The 25126-nt window shown below is 34.2% G+C and overlaps 3 protein-coding genes and 2 long non-coding RNA genes across 8 annotated transcripts; 2 read left to right on the top strand and 3 right to left on the bottom strand.

Moving 5' to 3' along the window:
• Window positions 1-45: 45 nt before the first annotated feature.
• Window positions 46-7725, bottom strand: LOC109162658. Its single transcript, XR_002051138.1, has 3 exons — window positions 7715-7725; window positions 465-468; window positions 46-195 (listed from the first exon to the last, which is right to left on the bottom strand). It is a non-coding gene; the product is annotated as an uncharacterized LOC109162658 (long non-coding RNA).
• Window positions 869-3745, top strand: LOC109162615 (60S ribosomal protein L5-like). Its single transcript, XM_019311302.1, has 9 exons — window positions 869-981; window positions 1379-1448; window positions 1525-1616; window positions 1918-2044; window positions 2134-2213; window positions 2309-2425; window positions 2754-2888; window positions 3134-3303; window positions 3400-3745. The coding sequence occupies exons 1-9, from the start codon at window positions 979-981 to the stop codon at window positions 3515-3517; spliced, it is 912 nt and encodes a 303-aa protein (XP_019166847.1). The 5' UTR covers window positions 869-978; the 3' UTR covers window positions 3518-3745.
• Window positions 4803-7049, bottom strand: LOC109162642. 4 transcript variants are annotated; one of them, XR_002051136.1, is made up of 6 exons: window positions 6906-7049; window positions 6178-6458; window positions 6058-6103; window positions 5905-5989; window positions 5346-5401; window positions 4803-5222 (listed from the first exon to the last, which is right to left on the bottom strand). It is a non-coding gene; the product is annotated as an uncharacterized LOC109162642 (long non-coding RNA). The 4 variants fall into 4 exon arrangements; XR_002051135.1 differs by having other exon boundaries at window positions 4803-5180; window positions 6906-7048; XR_002051134.1 differs by having other exon boundaries at window positions 4803-5124; window positions 6906-7047.
• Window positions 7726-8201: 476 nt separating the features above from the next.
• LOC109162469 lies at window positions 8202-13263 on the top strand. The gene is made up of 5 exons (XM_019311172.1): window positions 8202-8278; window positions 9250-9602; window positions 11023-12146; window positions 12339-12504; window positions 12625-13263. The coding sequence occupies exons 2-4, from the start codon at window positions 9257-9259 to the stop codon at window positions 12405-12407; spliced, it is 1539 nt and encodes a 512-aa protein (XP_019166717.1). The 5' UTR covers window positions 8202-8278; window positions 9250-9256; the 3' UTR covers window positions 12408-12504; window positions 12625-13263.
• Window positions 13264-13941: 678 nt separating this feature from the next.
• LOC109162519 (ribonuclease 2-like) lies at window positions 13942-16982 on the bottom strand. The gene is made up of 9 exons (XM_019311232.1): window positions 16145-16982; window positions 15996-16024; window positions 15849-15922; window positions 15347-15448; window positions 15234-15237; window positions 14973-15064; window positions 14714-14875; window positions 14499-14592; window positions 13942-14179 (listed from the first exon to the last, which is right to left on the bottom strand). Exons 1-9 carry the CDS (start codon window positions 16360-16362, stop codon window positions 14136-14138), a joined length of 819 nt encoding a protein of 272 aa, XP_019166777.1. The 5' UTR covers window positions 16363-16982; the 3' UTR covers window positions 13942-14135.
• Window positions 16983-25126: the final 8144 nt, after the last annotated feature.

Here is a 25126-nt window from a genome sequence, read left to right as displayed (position 1 = left end):
CATTATTTTTGTACTGAGTGTACATTATATTGTACAAGTAAAGAGATCTATTCATTGAGAAGAAAAAGAAAAAACGTGAACGGGGATTGGATTGATGATAAAATAGAATCCTGGGTCGCGAACAGTGATTCGATTCATGAGGAAGAAAGAAAATTCTTGGTTCAGCTCTCCGCCGTAACGACAGAAAAAAGAATTCTATTGAGTCTGACTCATAGTGATCATTTATCAAAGAATGACTCTGGTTATCAAATGATTGAATAATCGGGAGCAATTTACTTACGATACTTGGTTGACATTCATCAAAGGCATCTAATGAATTATGAGTTCAATATATCCTGTTTAGCAGAAAGACGGATATTCCTTGCTCATTATCAGACAATCACTTATTCGCAAACTTCGTCTGGGGCTAATAGTTTTATCCCCCTCTAGGGGTATTTTAGTGATAGGTTCTATAGGAACTGGACGATCCTATTTGGTCAAATACCTAGTGACAAACTCCTATGTTCCTTTCATTACGGTTACAAAAATAATGTACATTTTATTATGGTCCACATAACACTGTGTGGACCATGGTCTACACAATAATTTGCCGACGAGTACACACCACATGCCAGGCTGGGCGCGTTAATCAACCTTTTTATTTTTATTTTTTAGTTAGCAGACTTCTTTTTTTTTTTCCTCTTTCTTACTTAGCAATCTAAAAGCCCACAAAAAACCTCAACAAATGATGCTCTAAGACATTTTGAAAGTCCAAAAAACAGCGGGTCAAGGCCCAATAACATATCAAGATTCTAGGCCTGCATTGATCCATATCGTCGGCCCGGTTGGGAATCAGGGTCAATAAAAAACGCGGGTTGAGCGAAGCACTAGGGTTTTAGTACGGGGTAGTTATTTAAGCTCTTACGAGCTCTTCCTCGCAGCAGCTATCTCTCTCCCCAGGAAACACCGCTCCGCGGGTGAAGCTCATCGACAGCACCAATGGTAAGCTGCGAATCTGACTGTTTTACGAAGTATCTAAAGTATACATTTGGTTTCATGCATTTGTATCTGCCTTATGTTCATGCTTAATCACTGTTTGGCAAGCTAGATTCATTTCAGTTATGGACCTGTGATTGCTGTATACATTTGTTTAGGAACTTACTGTCATATTTATTTGATTTTCTCCCCGATATGCTATAAGAAATTGAAAATTTTCAGTTCGCGGGTCATGTATTAGGGTTTTGGTAATATATTTGAAGCTACGGTGCAAGTCTTTTGTGTTGGCGGGTGAATAAATGAAGATAAAAAATTATGTGTAAAATGAGGTGTAGATGTTAATTTCTAGAGCGGATTTGCTAATATATCATGTGTTGATACTGTTTGTGAATTTCACTTGCAGGCCTTCATCAAGGTCCAAAAGACAAGGGCTTACTTCAAGCGTTTCCAGGTCAAGTTCAAGAGAAGGAGAGGTATTACCTAGAGTTGTAATCATTTTGGGTGATTATTTTTGTCATTGTAGTTTTTAACAATTTTGTTAATGCACAGAGGGTAAGACTGACTATAGAGCCAGGAATAGGCTGATCAACCAGGACAAGAACAAGTACAACACTCCAAAGTACCGATTTGTTGTCCGATTTGTATCCTAAAACATTTCTTTTTTACTTGAATGTCCTCTTGATCAATCTGCTGCAAGTTGCTTGAATTACCAGTTTCAAAAAAAAGTTTACTTGCTGCTTTTGCTTCACTTGTAATTTTGTAACAGTTTTTAGTGCAGCATTGCATTTTGGTTATTTTGGTTTTTCAATACCACTCTTTATATTTTCAAAATTTAAGACACATTATTAGTACTCTGGATGATTGTTTCTGCAAAAATGTTCTCTGTTTTTTGTGCTTGAAGCCTAAATTTTGGGCAGATTGTTTCTTTAACTTTGTCCATAGACCAACAAGGACATAGTTGCTCAAATTGTATCTGCTAGTATTGCTGGTGATATGATTCTTGCCTCTGCTTATGCTAATGAACTCCCTCGTTATGGCCTTGAAGTTGGTCTTACCAATTATGCTGCAGGTGCCCATCCCTACATTGCCTATCTGTTTCTTATTTTTTTTAATGTAATTTTGTTAATTTGGTTTATCATCTTTTACTCCTCAATTCAGCCTACTGCACCGGACTTCTTTTGGCTCGCCGACTGCTCCAAAAACTTGAAATGGATCAGGAGTATGAAGGAAATGTTGAGGTGAGTGGTAATTGGCATTGCTTTCTTGTATAGTATTTCTTTGTAAGTATGTACTTTGGTTTATGTTTTAATAAAAAATTTTATCTTATGAACAGGCTACCGGGGAGGACTACTCTGTTGAACCTGGTGAAAGCAGGAGGCCTTTCCGTGCTCTTCTGGATGTTGGTCTTATCCGAACAACCACTGGGAACCGTGTCTTTGGTGCCCTGAAGGTAATTTTTAAATTGTAATCATTGGATATTGGTCTTGTAAGAACAACTGCATGGAACTGCATTTTTTCTACCCTCTGGTCAATACTTCTAACATGTAACCATTGAATTCAATTTTCACATTAATATTTAGACTAGTTTGTTTCAAACATCTTTCTGCATTCTACACAAATTTCATGTGTGATCCCTCTGTTTGATTATGTTGGTCATTCCTCTACTGGCCATCTACTGATATTTTAAATTGGGGTTTTTAATAAAAATCTAATTTATATTATTGAACCAAGTTTTAAAGAAAGGGATGATGCCAAATTTATTTTATTCTTGGTTTCAGGGTGCATTAGATGGTGGACTCGATATTCCTCACAGTGAAAAGAGGTTTGCTGGATTCACCAAGGATTCCAAGAACCTTGATGCTGAGGTTCACCGCAAGTACATCTATGGAGGACATGTTGCAGCATACATGAATGTAAGTTGGAACATACTGATGTTTCTTATTCTTAGGGTTGTTACTCCTGTCCTCATTTTTAATATCCGCGGATTCATTGAACCAGTTGCTTTGATGATGATTTCCTCTCCGAACTATAGCTTCTTTTATTAGTTATAGACTGAAAAATCTTTATTGCTAGTTCCTAGTGCCACAATTCCGTGCTGATCTATTTGGTTTCTTATTAACTTGTTTTTTTTGTGGCTTTATTTTTTTTGGTTATCCAGAGCTTGAATGAAGATGAGCCTGAGAAGTACCAAACTCATTTTAGCGGGTACATTAAAAAGGGTATTGAAGCAGACAACATTGAGGCTCTGTACAAAAAGGTTCATGCTGCTATACGCGCAGATCCAAGCCCAAAGAAGTCCGAGAAGCAGCCACCTAAGGAGCACAAGAGGTCTGCTATATTTTGTGCAGTTTTTAAATTTACCCTTTCAAATGTTGTCTGATTATAGAGATGCACCTAACACATTATCTCTGTGTCTATTTGTAGGTTCAACCAAAAGAAACTAACTTATGATGAAAGGAGGGCTAAGTTGATAGAGAGACTGAATGCACTAAATGCAGCAGCCGGAAATGACGATGATGATGATGATTCGGATGATGAGTGATCAACGTACTCCAAATCATTTCTCCTATATTTCCATTTTGTTTTATCTTTCATTTCAATCGAAGACTCAATTTTGCCCGATCCCTGTTTTTTCTCTTTGTTTCGAGTTTGTGGATTTACTAGTACTCTAGTAGTAAGATTGGAGTGAAATACCTGTTTTTGTTTTGCTCAGAACTTTTTGTACTTTAATCTTGTGTCGGCCAAATTAAATTAAGTCTCAGATTTCGTTTTTAGGCAATTATATGCATCACTTGTACGCCTAAACATCTCTACATCAAACGTATTATGTTCCCATCCATTCCCTTCAGTCCGAGATCGTCGTAGTCAATTCATTAATCAATTACATTATAAAAGAATTTATGAAACAAAATGTCTTTGTTTCCGTGCTTGCTTTAAACAAATAAATCTTACGGAAAATGCCCAAAACAACCTAAAATTCCTCAGATTATTAGTTTACGAACATAATTATGCTGAGCATTAGGTTTGCTTAAAATACATTGCGGTAAAAAGGGTATATTTTGAACTGATGAGATAAAATTGACCTAAAAATAAAAGGGACAATATAAGGTCAAATTGATATTCTAGGGCATCTTCAATGGGGATTTTAGTGTGGTTTTTGAAGAGTTTTTGTAGGTGTGATTAGGAAAGAGAAAATGAGAGAAGAAAGTTAAAAAAAAAAATAAAATAAAATAAAAAACAAAATGTCAGCATAAGAAAAAGGAAAAATAATAATAAAAAAACTTCAAATAAGGTGTCATTTTCTGATTGCTTCTTTTCTTTATAGGGCTCACACAAGGGGAAAAGAAACCCAACTCCTCCCTTCTCTCTCCTCCACCTCCCAACTTTTTCTCTCAAAACCTGTGCATAATCCCCTTATTGGGGTTGCTCTAACTGATAAAGTAGAACTATAGAAGGTATTGTGCTAGCCAGCCATAGCTGAAGACCTCAAACCATAATGCAGTGATATACGGTTAGTTCATATTGCAATGTGGACCACTAATATATGTTCATTTTTAATATGTTAAAACTTTATTTTTAATGTATCGTATGTCTATTTTTAGGTAGTAACACAATGAATCTATAATACACCAAAAATGAACATACTAAAAATTAATCTAAAATATATTACAAGTGAACTCTCAATATACTAAAAATAAACATTTAGGTCAATGGACCACCTTGCAATCTAAGCCATAGTCTACGGTATAACAATTGTTCTAAAGGTGCCTGAATCCAGTTGAGTTTGGGCACATCCATGCATGGAACAAAACTTTTTTTTTTTCTTTTAATTTATTCAATAAGGGAAAGATTGCTGAAAATTACAAGCTGATGCAGATTGAAATGTGAAAAAAAAAAAATCCAAAACTCATCGCAGAATCAATTTCACAATTTGGTGATGAATTTCAAAAACCAACTATAGTAACCCATTCAAAACAAAACAAAACAAAACAAAACAAAAATTGAAGGGTGGAAAATTTCATGGACAAAAAACCAGGAACAACCAAAGTTCAATCTCATCACCATCCTCTGCATCGAAATCTTTTATCTTAAAATGCATCCTTTCTGTACTGAATGCAGTTGTCAATCCGTGGCAGGATGTACTGTATACTGCGGGAAAACAGAACATAATGTTGGTATTATGTTAAGGCTCGGAATTGCATGGACTGTGATGTTAAAGAAATAAAGAATTCCACTTTTCTCGATACCTAACAAAAGACACAAATGGTACCCCGTAATTCTTAAATTGTCCGTTACAGGTAATCAGAGTAGAAGCAAGTATTGGAGGACGTTCAAAAAAATTCATCACTCCGGGAATTAGGGAACATTACCTTTTCTCTGTACACAAACCAAGCGGCAAAAAGGTAATCGTGAAATGTGTATTGACCTGGAGGAAAAGAGGACTATCAGGCAACAGATAAGCCTCATGGAGCCCTTTTATGGCTGGCAATATTATAGATGCATATGCAAATTAGAAGAATTTTACAATATATAACAGGCCTGGATGCTCGGGAAACTAGAAGGTTAAATTTCTTACTTGCAAGCCATTAAAAAGTTCAGAAAAGAGAACCACCATTGGGGAATTTTCCATCTTATCAAAGATCTTCTCATGAATGTGTGTCAAAAGCATAACATAGAAACGGGAGCAGAATAAGTCGTAGCAAAAAATCCTTTATGGCAACACACAGGCTTTTAATTTTTAAAGTGATACAATGATAACTGGGAAATGTTCTAAAACTAATAGCAACCGTGATTAAATTTTGGTGCAATGTAAAGACAAAAGGGTAGTATGCAAGTACTGGCTGGAAGCAAGACAAAATCCCGATTCATTAAATTGGAATTTCTCCAGACTCGGGAATGGAAGTACAACTTAACAGCTTTCATGCTTACCAGTTCCATAAGACATGTATTAAGCTTCTGAAATTGTGGAGCCATGTATTGATTTATCAACAAATGAGGCTTTCAATTCAAGTATCTGCAGACAAAAATAAATAAGAATACCAATGGCAAGCATGAAACATCTAAATACGAAGATACACATACCTGACAGAGATTGATATATCTACTACTTGCAACGTTCGATGAAATTCTAAAGAACAGAAACACGAGAGAAGAGTTCAGTTCTCATCCATTCCCAAATCAAACAAATGGTCAAATAATCACCTAGTAGGGTTTGATTTCTCGACTTTCCACTGGCTGCAGGGCCAATAACCAGCTAGCATAACCAATCACAGCTCTTGCCTATTCTCCTTCCCCTTAAAGGCTTCTCCAAATGTTTCGATTAACCCACAATTGAAGTTCTGAGGCAATTGAATATCTGAAAGATACCAACCACGGCTACCAACGCATATGATGCCACCCAAACACCAGCCACAAACAACAGACTTATCACATTAGTTTGGCCCATAAGAATTATCAATGCAGTGGAAACATCTCAATACCACCTGAGGGGGGGAAAAGAAACAATAAAACAAAGAAAATGGAATAAACTGTGATGTAACAACTAACATCCAACAAAGTACCCAAAAAATCAGTAAATCCCCTGCAAGTAACAGAGTCAAAACCTTTTTCAATCAGAAATACAGAATTTACCCTCAGCAATTTCATTGATCACATCCTGCAAATTTTCGGTATAAAAATGAAATTTCATCCTTTTTCTGTAAATGCATTTTTCCCAATCTATAATACCCCTTCGTCAAATTGCTTCCTCGATACGGATAAAAACCCATCATCAAAGACCAAAAACCTTAACCAAAGATCATACTTACGATGAAAAAAAAGAAGACAATCCGGCTACAATAAAAACATAATCGCGTTTGAATGTATATACACACATACATATAGATAGGTATTAGATACATAGATTGATATACAGGACTGAAAGCTGAAACCTTAAAGCTGCCGAGTAGTATTTGCCTTTCTGCTTCTTCTGAACACGGTGGGTATCGATGGATTCTTTACTTGTATCCTATATTTGATATTTCCCCCGTCCCTACTGGCTACTGATCTTTTTTCTGCTCTGCAACACGTTGAACCTACTGGCTAGGCCCACATAAAGCCCATCATCTCTTTGGGACAAATTGAACAAATACCAATTTTGTCCACAAGTATTAACAAAATGACAATTTTGATCTACATATTTAATTCTTACTAATTTTCATCGACTATTGTTTTACCAATTTTCATCCACGATTATTGTTTTACAATTCATCACACTGGTTACCCTTTGTTTAAGATATGCCGAAATATTAAATTATAAAGGGTATTTTCGTACTTTTCAAATTAAGATACTAATTTTAGTACTAATAAAGGAATTTAAACCCTAAGGTCGATATGAATTCATAATTCTTCTCCTCAAATTAAGGTAGGATGAAGAGGATAATTGCGAATTGAGATCGATCTTAGAACTTAGATCTCTTTATTCATGCTCAAATTGAGGTCTTAAGTTGAATTGGATGAAAATACTTTAAAAGTTTTAGATTCGGTCAGAGCAGGCATATGGCAAACGTGAATACCCCTCGGTATGTCTTAAACAGAGGAGTGACCGACATGATGAATTTTGACACTATAACGATAGTTGTTGATGAAAATTGGTACTAAAATAATTGTCATGACTGAAAATTGGTAGGAATTAAACATATAAACCAAAACTGTCATTTTGTTAATATTCGTGGGACCAAAATTAATATTTGCTCGGGACAAATTATATTGTGGATCACATATAAATGTTTCCCACCTTACATTAGATTAATCATAAGTTCCAAAATACGTACCTGAGAGTCGGTCGTGGTGGTAAATTGCGAGCTACCTCATCAATCCTTAGTTTCCACACTTTGTCTGTACACTCTGCACATAAGGTCTTCCAATAACTTCAAGTTCATAGTAGAATATTCATTTTTAATGTATTAAAAATTATTTTTTTAATAATATACCTACAAAAGAACTTTCAATACACAAAAAATAATATTTAATATATTAAAAATGAGCATTCAGTATACTAATAATGAATATACTTTAATGATTTATATGGTAAAGTCTACCACAGTCTATAATATAATGATTGCTCCTCGAGTGGGTTGAGCTGTTCATTCAAGTAAGCGTGCTATAGTTATTGGGCTAGGCCCACATAAAGCCCATCATATACTCGGGTCGGTTGAGCTGTTCATTCAAATAATTTGCGCAAAAAGCCCATCATTTTGAGCTTTTCATTCAACGATTTGCGCCTACGCTCCACTTTTCTCCGGCCTTCCGAGCCTCTCTTCCGGTAAGCAGTCACCTACTCACCTAATCGCATCCTCTGTTTAAATTCTGGTGCGCTGTAACGAAAGTTAGTTAGGGTTTTTAGTAAAATTTTCCTTTAAAAAAGCATAATTATTGTTTAGGTTCATTAAGGAGTGCATAATTTTTATATGCTGCAAGGAAAACTACCAAAAATTGATGATTAATTATTATAGTGAAGATTAAAAAAATAGAGGTTTTTTTTGTTTTTATGTTTTTCCCTTGATGCTGAATGTCATAGTGCTTGAGTTATTCCTAATATGCTTAAATTTAAGTTGGTGAATTTGAGATCTTGATATTAGCTTGTGCATGTTTTGGATAAGTATTAAATTATAAAATAGATTTTTTTAAAAAATGTTGTGAAAAAGTTACTGCTTTTTTACCATTTGAGATGCTTTATCTACTATTTATTTGATTGAACTGGAGAACAACTGAGGTAGTCTTTTTTGTTCATTTTTCGGTTTAAGAAGCAATCTTAGTGAATTAGATATGATGCAAACATAATAGGGAAAGTATTGGATTAAGAGCTTAAACCCTTTCAGAAGGTTGATTGGGTACAGGTCTCCGTAATTACTTTCGTTAATGTTCTCCCTGATTCTGTTGGTGGAGTAATTACTTCAGTCTATTCAGTAGAATAATTCTTGAGGTACTCTCTTCTAGCATTTTGAGAGATCCTTTCATGTCCATATTTTTCATTTTTATAAATTTCATGTTATGGCGGTTATGGAATTATAGAGGCATCTTTCTCTCTCTCTCTCTCTCTCTCTCTCTCTCTCTCTTTCTTCTTCTTCTTCTTCTTCTTTTTTTTTTTTTTTCCTTATTTTCTTTCATGTTATCCATGTTGATGATACTCTTTACAATCAACATCTTAAAAATGGTTGCTTTTGTACTAGTGCCCCTTTCTTGAACAGCATATTTTGGATTAAGTTTCCACTGTTCTGGTATTAGATATTGCAGATATAAGATGCTCCAATTGTTTCTCTCTGAACCCGCCTCAAATGACAATGGAGATGATATATTAGTTGAGCAGAGAAAGTCTCTTCTCAAGGAGCTAGAATCTGTTATATGGTCTTTGATATCATCTGGGCATCGATCAGAAGCTCGGCTTTGGCTCTGTGACTCCCTTGCAGGCATAAGTTCTCTTACCCCCCATCATAAGCGCGAGCTATTTGTTGCCTTGTTAAGGTATAAGACAGTAAAGCGGCAGCGTCTGGCCGCACAAATTTTACAATTGCTTTTTGAAAAGCTGCCACAAATAGCTGGACCAATCATTGCCAAGAAAAGTTACTTGTTGGAAGATTTCTTTAAAGGCAAGTCATTTGAACTCAGTGAGTTTCCTATCAGATTTAACACTAAAGAGAATTGGAAATCTTTAGAAACTCTATGTTGAGCATATAATATATATAAACATAAATGTGCAATCCAACTATCAGTGTACCCTAAATAGAATGTTTAGTCCTTTGACTGTTTGCCACCAGAAACCTGTATGAAAGCAGACATTTGAGGTTCTGCAAATTGTATTGCCTCAGATACTGCATGGTGCAGGGACCTTGAGCAGTGAACATTTTTATTGCACATAGTAAGTAACTACAAGCACAATATACGGAAGTTCAGTTATCTGCTTCTTACTAAAGATAATTAGATAACAAAGGTGTAAAAAATGTATTTAGTTGTTGGATCAAAGTTCTAAAAATTATATATTTCAATGGTATTAGTCTACAATACAAAGTACAAAAAGGGGTTCGCCAATGAAATGTTGTACATTAGGTTTGGACAATAGTAGTTAGCACAACAAAATCATACCATATTTTATGACTGTACACCTTTTCCAATCTGAGCCATCGTTTACTGACTTTTATTGTTAAAATTGATTAATTGTGTGGTTAGCTAAACCCACTTTTAGGGGTCGTTTACTAACTGGAAATTTCTGGGAATTTCCGGAAACTGGAAAATAGAAAACAGAAAACATGTTTACTAACACAGTTTCCATTTTCAAAACTGAAAATAATTTCTGGAAATTTCTGGAAAACTGAAACACACTTAAAAACTGTTTTCAAAATAGAAAACAGAATCATTTATCATCTATTTAGTTATATGTCACTATAACCACATTACTATGATTACATTCATTATCATCTTATTTTACTTATCACTATCTTCTATCTTTTCTACTTACTTTACTTATTTAAACATAATTTATTTGCTTACACTTTAAAGTTAGACATTATTTACATTATCAAAATTAAGAATTAAACTCTATATAATGTTTTAGATTTTGATTGAACTCAATAGATTATTAGTTCGAATATTTTTAATTATGTTACATCACAATACAAGTTCGGTCTAGATATCGGATATTGAAATCTCACATATATTAGAATTCAAAGTAAAAGTTATATATTCATATACATGTCATTCAAATGAATATATCCAAAAACAATATTTTAAATATTAGCTCAAAAATATTAATATTATTTAAACTAAATTTTAGGTGAAAACTAAAAAATTAGAAAACAGAAAACAGAGAACAATTTTATGTTAGTAAACAAGTTTTCTAAACAGAAAACAGAGAATGAAAACTGAAAAATTAGAAAACGAAAACAGAGAACAGTTTTCTGTTAGTAAACGGACCCTAAATTCCTCAATGCATTCCGCTAATATTTCTTCTCTCAAATGCAACATCATGTCTGTGTGGCAGACATTTTTATATTTTAATCGTAAATCATGCAGGGAACTCAGAACGTATTTTGCAGTGGTTCTCTAATTTTGGAGGAGCTGGTGATTTACACAGTAAAGGAGCTAAGGCACTTTCAAAATTTGCTTTTGTGAATCGGGACATTTGTTGGGAGGAGCTTGAGTGGAGGGGAAAACATGGGCAATCACCAGCAATGGTTGCTACAAAGCCTCATTACTTTCTTGATCTAGATGTTGAGAGGACTGTAGAAAACTTTCTTGAATATGTGCCAGAATTTTGGTCATCTGTGGAGTTTTCTGAGTCATTAAAAGATGGTGAGATTTTGTCAATTGATACCAAGTTTTTCATTGAAATGTTTCTTGACCTGATGTACAAGGACAATTCGAAAGAAGTGTGGGAAGTTATAGATATTTTTCTGATTGAAGAATCTTTTTCTTCTCTATGTCATCATCTTCTTGTTGTACTTGAGGAGCAGGAGCTATCTGTTTTCCTGGATTTGATTCCTAGATATCTTAACCCAAGGTTGGAAACCATGAAGTTTGATAATCCATCATCTTGGCTTGGGATCATTCTTTCAAGGTGCCATGGTAGTAGTTCCATTGATCAGCTACTTTTGTTGAATGCCCTTACTATTCAAAGCCGTAAACTTTTGCTACTGGTGCGTGAAGAAGCTGATATGGAGGAAAAGGAAAAAATTAGAAGTATTGCTTCCCAGATTTGTGCATTTTCAAATTGTTCCAGTAGCTTTGCTCCAATCATTGAAGAGTGTGTTAGAAGGAAGCCCTTAGAATTGATGAAATTGTTGGGTCTGCAGGCTTGGGCTTTCCATTATCAGTTGTTAGAAGCATTTAAGACTTCTGATTCCTGGGAATCCTTATTTGTTAGTAATGGCATAGGTTTTCATAAGTCTGCAAAGTACTCATTGTTAAATCATGATGAAATTTCAGAAGAGAGTGACTATGAAGGGGATAAGAGGTCTTCTGGTAGATCTAAGCGGAAGAGAAAGAGCTCCCGCAGGAAGAAAAAGAGAAGGGATTTTGACTCAGACGAAGATTATGACAATGAGTTAGTAGATTTTGATGGTAGCAGGTTAGATGTGCAATCTAAGGCTGACGACTGGTTGCTCTCTACTGATGGGTATTCCTTCACTTGGACTAGTGTAAGTTAATATTAACCTTCATTGAATTATTTCCCTCTTCAACTGTCCTCTTAACTATTTTTGCCTGCCTTTTGTTACAATCTGTTCTTATTCTTCGTGTATGATATTGCCTTTAAGTAATGCATGATAACTGTGGAGTTGATGTGGGATAGTTATGTTTCTCTATTTCCTTATCATTCTGATCTTTCACAGGCGGACCTACCAGGTCATATATCAAATTACTGCTTCTTTACGTGGCTGAAATTCATTTTTGGCAAGTGAAGAGATACTGCTCAATGTGATAGCTTAAAGCCTTATCCGGCCACACGCAATTTACTCTTCCTATTTCCTATTGACCACCTTGTGCAAGAATTTCAAGGTTTGATGGGATTAAATTTTTTATGCTTCTCTTTATTTATTGTTTTAATTTACCATCTTTTCAGACGAAGGACGAGGTAGTAATGTTGTATCATTTCATTCTTTTGGCAATATTTTGCAGATTACCATGAAAGGAGGAACCATTTGAATGGTGTGTCTTCATTGAGCTTTTCCAATTCATCTCCTTGTCTGCTTTTCTAAGCCGGCTTGTTGTTTGTGGATCATCTAATGTACATCTGAACTATCAAGTCTATGGTGAAATGCAAACTCTGGCTTCACTGCCGTGCTTTATTGCATTTGCAGACGCGAAGCTAGCCCTGGTTCTTCCTTCCTTCGCTGTGATTCAGGTTTTGGAAGGGCCCAATGACCTGTCTTGCTAATTCTCAATATACTTGGCAATGATATTATCATGAGTGAGAGTATGCATGGTGCTTTTCTTCTTTAGGATATGTCTGTCATGTATGGTTGTGCCTAATGTCTTCATGACCAATTAGAGTAGGTTGGTAGGATTTGAGAATTTATATGTTGTTGTAATGTGCAAATTTGGGTGGGAAGTGTACATATGCTTTGATTTATAGGGAAGTCCTCAACCGCTACTCGAAGATGGTGTACACATATACTTGGTTCAATTTAGCACTGCCAAAATTAGAATTTTGAAACATCCATGAGGCCATATAGGGGTATTGTACTTGCTCTCTTTCACAATGTGTATAATTTTTAGGAATTTATTTGTAGTTTTTTTGTTTCTATTTAGGTTTTCTTCAAATTTTGATTTGAGAAGTTTCTTTAAGAGATCAACTTGTGATAGAGAGTTTTTTTAACAATTATTACACCGTGAATTATGGTCTATATTGCAAAGTAACTTCTGACATACAAGTTTATTTTTAGTATACTCATAGTTTATTTTTTTTAGTTACATATTCATTTTTAATATATTATTTAAAAGTGACCTTCATGGTACTAAAAATAAACATTTATTAGTAGTCCAGATAAACATTTATTAGTAGTCCTAATGGTTGAAGTATAACTCTACATATATTTATCATTCTTTTTCTTTTGCTTGAGTATCATAATTTGTAAGGTTATTCTTATTCCTGCAAATTTCTCACTTTCAAAAATGGATTCCGCTTTCACATCACCCAATTTGTAAATCATTTACTGTTTAAACTACATCCCTGCAAATCCAATCAACTTTAAAAAGTAAATCTCAATGTATAAAAATAACATTATTAATTTATATCAATTACATTTAAATATTAAAAATAAAGAAATAGAAAAAAAAAAAAAAAAGGAGGTACAAAAGGTGCAGAAACTTTTGTATTGCATTGTAAATTTGTAATCCAAACAAGAATATATATATATATATATATATATATATATATATTGTTGCAAATGCCACATCATCTTGCCAATCAAGAATTTGCTGGGATGTTCACCAAAAACAAAAAAAATTAAAAATTTGCTAGGATAATCCCAACCTAATATCCTTTACAATGAGAGCTTGTCAACACTCCATTTTTGCCAGTTGATGTATGGATCACAGAGTAATTCATACTAATCACAACAATATATATGTAAACCAATGAGCTACTGCCATTTGGCATTATGGTAATCTCAAGTATGGGCAACCATCTACATTGTAGACAAAGATGCTTCTTCTTCATTGTTTGCTAGCCCTGAAACCAAAGGACATAACAAGAGCACATGAGATTCCACCTAACAGACTGAACACTGAAATCAACTCCCAGATTATATTCTGGTGAACTAATAGGACCAAAAGGCAAAGGACTACTATTTTGCGAGTCGGGTAAGAAACTCTGTCTAACATGCTAGCTCGACGTTAGATAATAAAAGAATTTTCTCTTTAAAAACATCCGTTTAGTACTAGTTGCCACTAATGGAATTCGCGTTTGGTGCTCAACCAGTGTTATTTATAGGTAAATGAGTCGGAATCACACAAATACAGATATCATAAATTGGTAACAGAAAACTTACTCAATGCTGATGTCTGTGCAGGTAAGCTGACATACTTGGGGCAAGATGAGCCTTTGAAACTATTGAGGCTAGATTGTGTAGCACAGTCGCGTGGCTGTAAGAAAGAACAACGATTAGAGCTTCTGTTTCGAGAGAAAATGTTTGGGAATTATAGAATGAACAATGAAACATTAACTAACAGAGAAATGCAGAAGTCTCTATCATGTTCATCTAACCTCAAAATTCTTGTAGAAGCATAGTCGAAGCTCCTCAACAGCACCACCAGAACATGTCAATTCTGGGGTTGCATGGAAAGCATTTTGAATGGCTGAGATGATGCCTCCTAATGGATACTTTTCAGAATTTGAGGGCACATATCCAGCTTTGTACAACACTTCCTGACAAAGCAACCATCACAGATAAACAGATGAAGCGTATTGGGAACCTGATAGGTCCAAATTCGTAGACCAAAGCTGAAAATGATGGATCAATTACCGTAACATTATACTTGAAGAAAACATTCAGAGTTGTCAAAAAGTATTCATATTCGTTCCGGACAACTGGATAGGAGCATGTTCCATGTTTCTCTGTAGAAATTCAAATGAAATTTCTCCATAATATAAGGAAAGAACTTCTTGCTTCTGTCTAAAAGAACACTGTATGTAGTATATGTGAAAAGGTAACCAATAGAAATTCCAAAAATGCAGAGCTATCAACAGTCATAATCAAAGACAGAAAATGGGAAAAGATGATTACCCCACTGCAAATGAGTGCCACCAGAGTCAGCCATGGAGGAAAAGTAGTTAGTTTCATACTTTCATGTAATATATTGTACAACATCAATGAGAAAACATTTCATGTTTGAAAACCTCATGAGCCCAAAATGATCCTTTGCTGTGATGGCAAGTAGATGAAGAACCACATTGATAAGTTGGCCAGTACTTTGTCATTGCACTTGCCAGTGTTGAGATCTACAATATGGAACAGATATGCAACACACCTTAGAAAAGTCTAGGCTCCGAAATATGGTGCCAAAATACTCTAATACCAAATTAAATGATCCGTTTTATTACTTAAACCGGTATTAAGATTGCACATATATATTACACTCAACATCACATAAGATCATGGTATTTAGCAAGGTAACCCAGCCAAGTTGGACAAACAGTTGGCTTGGTAACTACAAAGAATCAAATTAGACGAACAGGTGGTTTGGTAACTACAAGGAACTAAGTTGGTCCAACAGTTCTTGATAACTATAAGGTTATAAGTTCGACTTTCTATGGGAGTTGTCTATTGACCTTCTTATTTGTACAACTGCGTATTTTCTTGTAAATCAAATTCAAAGATCATGATATTTAGCAAACTTACCTCTCTTTCATCATACTGGGAACCTTTGCAACAAGCTGGCCAAGTTCCATCATTGTAATCAGGCCAGAGTCCGTCTGCAAAAACGATAGACATTTCTAGATACAGGTTTGCTTATCAAATCAACAGAATCATAAATGCAGGACTTACGGATTGTGAATTCAGTGGGCGAGTTCGAGCTGCGCAGATCACAAAAGTGTAAAACAATTTCAAAAAACAAAGAGATTTTACGAATTTTGAACTCAACGAATGCTGAAGATTCATAGAACGTATAATATGCTTATATCTGTGAGTATTACCGGCAACAGGCGTTGGCGGAGCAGCAGCGGCGCGTGTGCCTACACTCGGTGCCGGGCCACAGGAGAGAGAGCTTGAAGAAATCAAACTCTCGCCGGTTTTTTTGCAATTCCACGGTTTCCGTAGCCTCGCCGTCGCGGATTCGGTTTGCGCAGCCGGATCCGAACAACAGGATCAGCAATTGCAGAGAGAGAATCAATCGGGCGGGTAGAGAAGCCATGGCTGCTTTTCGCTCCCTGATACTTCACTCCAACCGTTGGATCAGAACCACAGGATGCGTGAAGAACTGGGAAACGGCTTTTATGGCGATGGCGGGGGAAGAAGATTGGATATGCCGAGATGGGTAGATTTGGAATTTCCCCTTTTGGACAGCTAACTAACAAACTACTTCCTAACCTTCTAAGGAAAACAAGAATACAATAATGCAATATGGCGTGCACAGAAGCTCAACTCCGGTTGCCGGATACCGGCCGGCGGCCGGAATCCTGGCACACTGTCTGCTATCTGCTGCTTCTCCGTTTCCTCTTCTCCATTCTGGTAACTGGCAACTATGACTAAGGAATTGAATTAGGGCAAAGATCTCTCAGACTAGAATTTCACTGCTGCTTTCAGGTTCATTGTAATTGATAACAGAAATTCTTAATGTTTATATGTAAATTTAGCTAAATCTCATCTTATCTGCTAAAATTCTTGACATATACAGTATGGAGAATAAAAATCAAGTTACTTTTTCCAGCGTCCAACACAACAATTTCAGTGTATGCATTGATCTGTTTGGGAATTCAGTAATCCCAAATCTTGAAATGTGCAATAAATACAAACATTTTTTTTGCCAAGTTTGAGTCGTATGAATTCTGGGATAAAGTTCATCATCAGCAGGTCTTGAATTGTTTTGTAAATTTCTTGTTAATGAATGACACATTATCCCAAAATGATTGCAGGCCCAACAGTCCACATCCCCATGTTCATGAGGGCGCCAATTCCATACCTCCCCATTAGGAATGGAGCACTACACCTTGCTGCTAAAATTATTAACTTTTTTGGATTGATTTTCTCCTTTTGAGCATATAATCATTAACGTGCTATCCAACTATCAGCTTAAGCTTTTAGTTGAGATGGAGCATGCTTCAACTGAATCTCTACGTAAGGTTTACGTGTTGTTTGAAACCCATTGCACACATGAGGGGCGTGTTGAGCATATATCCATTAATGTGCAATCCAACTATCAACTTAGGCTTTTAGTTCGATAAAATGACATATTGCACCATGCCGCCAACTAAACAAAGCTATTAATTTCTTTTTAATTGATTCTTCCCGGTCGGAATGAAACATTTTGCCATTGTTAGTAGAACAAAACTATTAACTCTCTTTCCATTGATCTTCTCCATAGAAATGAAACACTGCAATACGCTAAACAAAACTATCAACTCTTTTTGGATTGAGAATGAAACATTGCATCACGCTACATACTGCCAACAAAATAAAGTTATCAACTCTCTTTATATTGGTTACTGCTTAGTAAGAACGGAATACTGTATCTCTCGACTGTCAACAAAGTAGAGCTATCAAACTCGATCTTTTTGAAATAATGATCGCTATTAACAATGGAGGACCAGCCAGCAGGTGTACACTGTAATGGTGTGCATGATCGATCTATCAGTGTTCGGTCTGACATCTTTTATTGTCGTTGAAAGCCACGAGGCAATAATGCAAACGGTTTGTCCGCGTGTGGTTTCTGGATGATGGCTGCGATGGCATTATATTCTACTTTCCATGCAGTGGACCAAACCAATAATAATAATGCTTATATATGCGGCCTGCTGTTTGAAGGTGAGGGGATGAATTGAAGTGTACTGCTTCTATTATGTGTCGTCCAGTGAGAATCAGAGCATCTGATCCTGTCTTTTTGTTTGGATCGGAGCATCTATCTCAATTTCACGCCATTGTTGTACCATGTGAGCGCCACAACAAGTGAACAACTTTCACCATATCTTTATACCTAAATAAGGAAAACTAAGTTGGTATAGAAAACGGTGTAGTGGGTGCATCTATTTTTTCATTCTTCCCAAAAGGTTATCCCCGATCCCAAGGGTCCCACGCCCCGAGCCTCGATAGAGCATCTAGGAGATATAAATCATGCTAGCTAACTCAGCTGAACATAGAGAATAGACCTTTGTTTACTGCGCACAAGAAGTTCTGGGTATATTTTTTTTATACTGAGCCTATGAGTAACTTTCGTTGAGAGTAGAACTTGTAAGTTTATAGTTATCAAGCTAATAATCTGACTAGTTTGGTTGAGATTACTCAAGTTATATGTCACTTTATACAATAAGCCTATATTCTATGTAATAATGTTTTTTTTTTCTTTTTTTTTTTTTTTTTTTTTTGTGACGGGGAAGTTTGCAACTATTATTTGATGGCGGGCATTATGTAAACTCTGCTATTGTATAATAGTCTGCAAATTATATAAAAAAGGTAAATTGTACCCAAAAAAAAAATTGAGTAGGTAAATTATACCAAATAGAAGATGTTGGTAAGAGTCGCTGTGACATTTTTAAAATGGGGAAGGGAGGTTACATAATAGGACAGAAGCTGCCATGTTCATGTTCCGTGGTCCTATAGATGGATAGCAGATTCCTTTTGCTTTTGTCTTTCCTTCTTCCCTTTCCATCTCCTTTTCTCTCCATTTATCCTTAGCTTTTTCCCCACTTGTAGCATCCTAAGATGATAGAAACATAGATATTATATTACCGGTAATTAACCAGGACTATGTGGTCTAATGGTACCCGGGTTGGACTTCCATTTGGAAGATTATGAGTTTGAGAGTGTTTCAGTAGGTTGAGAAAGTATATGAACAGATACTACAATGTAATAGAACCAGTAACTTTCAAAAATATTACCGGTAATTTTATATATATATATATATATATATATATATATATATATATATATAATCGAGTGTCTTACATACTATATTATGCACAATAATTGAATAAAAGTTTCTAAATGAGTGACCAAGTTAATGGGTAGAGTATGATTCTTGTACTTGAAAATTACGAATTTGATTTGATCATGTTAGCACATTACCTCAACAAAGTCAGTAAAAAGTAAGAGGGGTTTCAACTCGTTTGAAGGTTTAAGAAGTAAAAAATAATAGACAAAATTACAAAATGGTTAATAATCCTGTTTGCACAATAATTAGTTTTTAAATATTTTTAATTATATGCCAAACAAAAAGTTAGAGCAACCATATAGTATTGTTAAGTTATACAATTTGATATTACGAATGTTCTGATGGAGCTCTTGAAAGAGATTGAAAATGATCACTTGGGGAAGGAGAATCATTGATATACATTAGTATTTGATTGCCTAGGTTGTCCCATCCTTTTGATGGGAAAAAAAAAAAAGAGCAAATATCAAATTTAGTCTCACGAGTATTAGTAAAATGACAGTTTTAATTCACATGTTTAATTCCTACCAATTTTCATCAACGACTATTGTTTTAGTGCCAAAATTCATCACACGATTATCCCTCCATTTAATCATGTCGAAATCCAAAATATTTAAGGATATTTTTGTTCTTTTCAACTTAAGATCCCAATTTGAGTATGGATAAAGGGATGTAAGCCCTAAGATTGATCTCAATTCGCAATTCTCTTACTCATTCTACCATAATTTGATGAGGAGAACAACGAATTAGGATCGAGCTTAAATATCTTTATTCATACTCAATTTGGGATCTTAATTTGAAAATGATGAAAATACACTTAATAATTTCATATTTCTGCATGTCTTAAACGAAGGAGTGACCGGAGTAATTAATTTTTGCACTAAAACAATAGTAGTGGATGAAAATTGGTATTAAAACAATAGTCGTGGATGAAAATCGGTAGAAATTAAAGATGTGGACCAAAATTGTCATTTTGCTAATACTCGTGGGACCAAAATTGGTATTTGCTAAAAAAAAATTTATACAATTCTAAAGTTTTACTTAAAGCTAAAAAAAAAAAAAAAAACTTATAATATGTGATAGAGTTAATACCCAAAATCGTCCTCGACTATAGTGGTTTTTCTCAATTTCGTCCTAAACGACTTTGGTGACATAATATCATCCCAGACTTTTGTGTTTCGCTCAATTTAGTCCTCCATTTGTTATCCGTCAAATTGGTGTTAAATAAAGGGACAATTCAGTAATGTCAATATTGATCTCTCTTTACTTTCAACTTGTGAAGTGCGAAATTCTTCTTTCTTGTACAAATTACACCCAGAGTTACTCCCGGACCTGCAAATCAAATTTTATATTCGCAGTTCTAGGAGTAATTCTGGGAGTAATTCGTAAAAAAAAAAGATTTCGCAGTTCACATATCTATGAGTAAAGAGATGCCAATATTAAAATTACTAAATTGTCTATTTATTTAACACCAAATGGACAGAATAACAAATGAAGGACTAAATTGAGCAAAAACACAAAAGTCTGGGACTAAATTGAGCGAAACACAAAAATCTGGGACGATATTAGGTCACCAAAGTCGTTTAGGACGAATTTGAGAAAAATCACTATAGTCGAGGACATTTTAGGAATAATGTTAGAGTGACTTTTCTATGGAGGCGAAAACATGGGCTCTACTTCAAGGCCTTAATTATTTGGTTTACAAATGTGGAGTGAATCGGATGTTGAAATGGTGGTAAAATACTCAAATAGATTAAAAATATGGATTTTTTTTTTTTACACTTTTGACCTCACGAGAATTGTGATACTAACAATTTTGATTCATAACTTTTAAAACTTGCATATTTGATCGACAAATATTAATTTATTAGCATAAATGGTCTTTTTGGTGAAATTTCCGTCAATTTTTCACTGAAAAAATTATTGGAAGAGACTGAACTTGTGGATGTGGAGTGCGCTTACTTTTTATTTTAAAGGGAAAAAAAAAAAGAAGAGATAATAATGTTATTTTTCAATAATACGTTCCCAACTAGAAATTAAATGGGTAATTCTATATGCATCACCCAATTTGCTATTTACACTACCCTATTTAATAGGTATAATAGCTTTATAGGTTGTGCAAATAGAAAAATTCACTATCATTAAATGTGGTCAAATATTAATATTTATTATTTATTTTTTTTACCATCAAAATATTAATTTAAAAAAAAAGAAAAAAAAAAGAAGATGAACCCACCCATCACCTTCTCCGGTGATAAGACAACCCACCGGGCTGCCTTCTCACTGAAGAAGGCAGCAAAGTTTTTTAAAAAATAATAATAATAAAATTCTCGTCACCTTCTCCGGTGAGAAGACAAGGGACTGCCTTCTCACCGGAGAAGGCAGCCCCTCGCCTTCTCACCGGAGAAGGTAACGTTTCGTGTGTTTTTTTTAATGTTTTAATTAGTTAAATATTGAATTAATAAATTATAAATTGCAAGTTTGATCAAGTGGTGTAAATAGCAAAATGTATTCTCATTTGACTATTTACACCACCTATTAATTATTACAAAATTTCACCTTTTTACAATTTTAAAGTATTTTATATTCACTTTTGATCAAAAGGTGGTGCAAATAGCAATACCCAATTAAATTAGTGATGACTCAAATTCACAAGCTAATTGCCGAACTTTAAAATGTAAAATTTTTCATTAAATAAACACCATAACCACCACGTCTTTGTACTCATTCCACATATATAATACATTTCTCCACAGTTTCCTATAACAGTGCGACTCTTTGGCACGTTATATTCCCAAGAGAAGACAGCATATCTTGATAGATTAGCAATGGTCAAATCCACATGGTTATAAATTACTAAAAAAAGTGTCATTAGCGGGCACTAATTTTGGGATAAACAGTAGTTAATGACTGTCGGCAAGTCATTTAATTAATTAAATACAGTAATATGGATAATCAATAAGGCAATGATGCATTATTCCCAGGTTCTAAAGCTGGCGTTTAGCAGTAATAGTAAGTTCTGTCGGTACTGGGTTTAGTATAGATTAAATAATGGTCAATTCAATCTGCATTCGGGCCCAAACACGTCAGGAAGAAGGAATTGTACACAAATGACAATAACGTTTTGGAACAAATAAACCTCCGAAACAAATGTCGATTTCATCTTCAGTTTTCTTTATTGCCACATATGATTCTCGTATCTAATTAATTGATTCTGATTAATATTGATATATGATTTATTCTTATTATACATTGGAGATGTTTGGTAAATGACTGATAGTTGTTAGCTGATTCAGTTAGTGAGTTTGACTAGTTGATAGCATACAGAAAAGTGTTTGGTAAATTAACTGATAGTTGATTACATACAAAATAATTTTCTCAAAAAGTTGACTGAACAAGCTACTTTGAGCATCTTTTTGAATTTTAGCATTTTGGAGCAATAAGTTGTTACAAAAAACTAATTAATCAAACATTCATATTGGTTTTTTCATTAAAAAGACCACTCATATTGATTGTTTAGCCAAAATTAACTGATAAGTATTTAATAAATAGGGACATTGTGATTTACCTAGTGTACATAAATTCATATAATCCTTAGCTTCCTCAAGAGCATTTCTAATGGTAAATTCTAAATTCTAATTGTATTTTTAATATGTTATTATAATTGTTCTACTTATAGAATTATAGTTTACATCTCTAGTTTTTTGGTCAACACCGCCTCCACTGAGGTTCAATCTCATGACCTCTCACATGAGAGAGTACGTCACTACATGTAATTTGAGCACAAGGTATCTGACCTTAGCTTTCTAGTTTAATTTAGAGTTAATTTCATTTTTTGTCATTGATTTATAGGTGGTAGTCCATTTTTAGTTCTTTTTTATCGAAAATTCTCATTTGGTCCTAGTAGTATTGTGGTATGACCATTTTTGGTCATCTATTAACAAAAAAATTTAAATTTTGTTAATACAATGGTATTTTGATCTTCAATTATGGATTCTTTTTTTTTTTTTTTTAAACATAAAAAATATAACGGGTCAACTTACTATGAAAAAAAAAAAGATTGAAATGTCATTATATTTAATGACATTTCAACAATTTTGTTGACTGGTGACCAAAAATGATCATGACACAATAATACTATGACTAAATGTGGATTTTTTGATAAAAAAAAAATACTAAAAGTGGACTACTATCTATAAATCTATGATAAAAAATAGAATTACCCGCATGACCAGCTCAACTGGTCATAGAGGTGAAACTTTGGAAGAATGACCAGGAATCAAGTCTCACCAACGGCAGTGTGGGAGGGCGGTTCCTTACACGAGAAAGTAGTTTTATAGATAGATGCAATCTATACTTAATAACAGTGGGTTTCTCTCATCAGAATATATATTTTTTTAAATATCTTAAGTAAGATAGAGAGGAGCAATCTAACAAGAACTCAACTGCTAGACAATAAAACATTCATAGGCTTTAATTTGCAACTTCAAACCAGTTGCCCCTCAATATATTATATTATATAGAAAATGGCAACAAGAAGTTCATCGAGTTCATATAATCCTCAATGATGGAGGAATACTCTTGCCAGTTTTGTTATTTATACACATTCAATAACTTCAACATCTAACTCGAGCAACCCCGTCAAAGACCTTGTGAATTGTGATCGAGGGTGGCTTTTCAAATGGGAGGTCTTAGGTTTAAATCACAGTATAGAGTATTGACTCTTTGTGTTTCAAGATTTTATGCTAGAGCTGTCAAAACGACAGATTTGACCCATTTAACCCGTATTTTAAACGAATTGTCCCAGCCCGTCCCGTTTAACTCGTGCTCAGCACGAGTTAAACGGACTAAACTCGTGAGTTACACGGGCTACTCGGCCTGTCGAGTTAAAAAAAAAATGAATAACTAATTAGCTATGCAGAAGACTTAACCCTAAAGCCCTAAAATCTAAAAATCCCTAATTCATACTTCACTACTTGTCTACTTCAGACTTGAGACTTTCTGCAAATAAAATTTATTCTCTCTCATCTCATCTCATTCCTAAGCTCCAAGTCACATCCTCTTTCATCCGCACAAGCCAAAAAAAAAAAAAAAAAAAAAAACATTAATTGAGATGCTCTAAACATATAAATATCTCATTTAATTTTTAATTTGATGCAAATGCGATTTCTTTATTTCTAAATTTATTTTATAATACAAAAATTATAAATGGACTTTATGGAGTATAACTCTCATTAAATGTTCAAATTTTATTGAAATAAAAAAAATGATGAATAGATAAAAATTATGACCCACCCCCTTATATTAAGCAATTAAAGCATGACACATCATATGGAGTAGAAAATAGGAATAGAAAATAAGAGTATATGTAAAATTACTCTATAATATTCAACTTATGGTATGATAATAACTAATAACACTCTTTTATATTAAATTAACAAATCTCACTATAAATAAATAAAAAAAATCAAATAGTAAAATAATTAATTGTGTAATGCAATGAATTGAATATTAGGAATGTAAACTTAAAAGAGGAATGTAGTACTATTTCACAATAATAATGCTAAATTTAATTTTGAGTTGACTTTGAAATTGAACCAAACCTCATAGAGTCATATATGCTGTATGAATTCCAATGCATGTGATATTGGCATATTGGTAGTTTGGTTCATTGACAGAGATGTGAATATGTGATACTTAAAAGGAGAAATTTAAGGGCGTGATTGAGGGAATATAACATAATTAGTATATATAGAGATTATGAGTTTGAATTTTGCTTAAAGTATTTTGATTAAATTTGTTAAATATGATTTTTTAGTGTGATTTATTTCTCTTGTATAATTTGACAATTATTTCACTATGTTTATCTCGTGTATATCGTAATTAAAAAAAAAAAGAAAAAAATAAAGACATTCATTTAGTTAATAAGAAATCTTATTTAAAATTTACTTTTGGCGACATGATGTTGGTTCATTTGCCGTCACAAACCTTACGAGTTTGAATTTCAATCATTATACAATAGACCATGGTCCAC

Source organism: Ipomoea nil, unplaced genomic scaffold (assembly GCF_001879475.1).
Source record: "Ipomoea nil cultivar Tokyo-kokei standard unplaced genomic scaffold, Asagao_1.1 scaffold0302, whole genome shotgun sequence".
In the NCBI taxonomy this organism is placed as follows: Eukaryota; Viridiplantae; Streptophyta; class Magnoliopsida; order Solanales; family Convolvulaceae; genus Ipomoea; species Ipomoea nil.
Note: the sequence above shows the minus strand (reverse complement) of the source record. Positions and strands in the feature narration are given on the sequence as shown.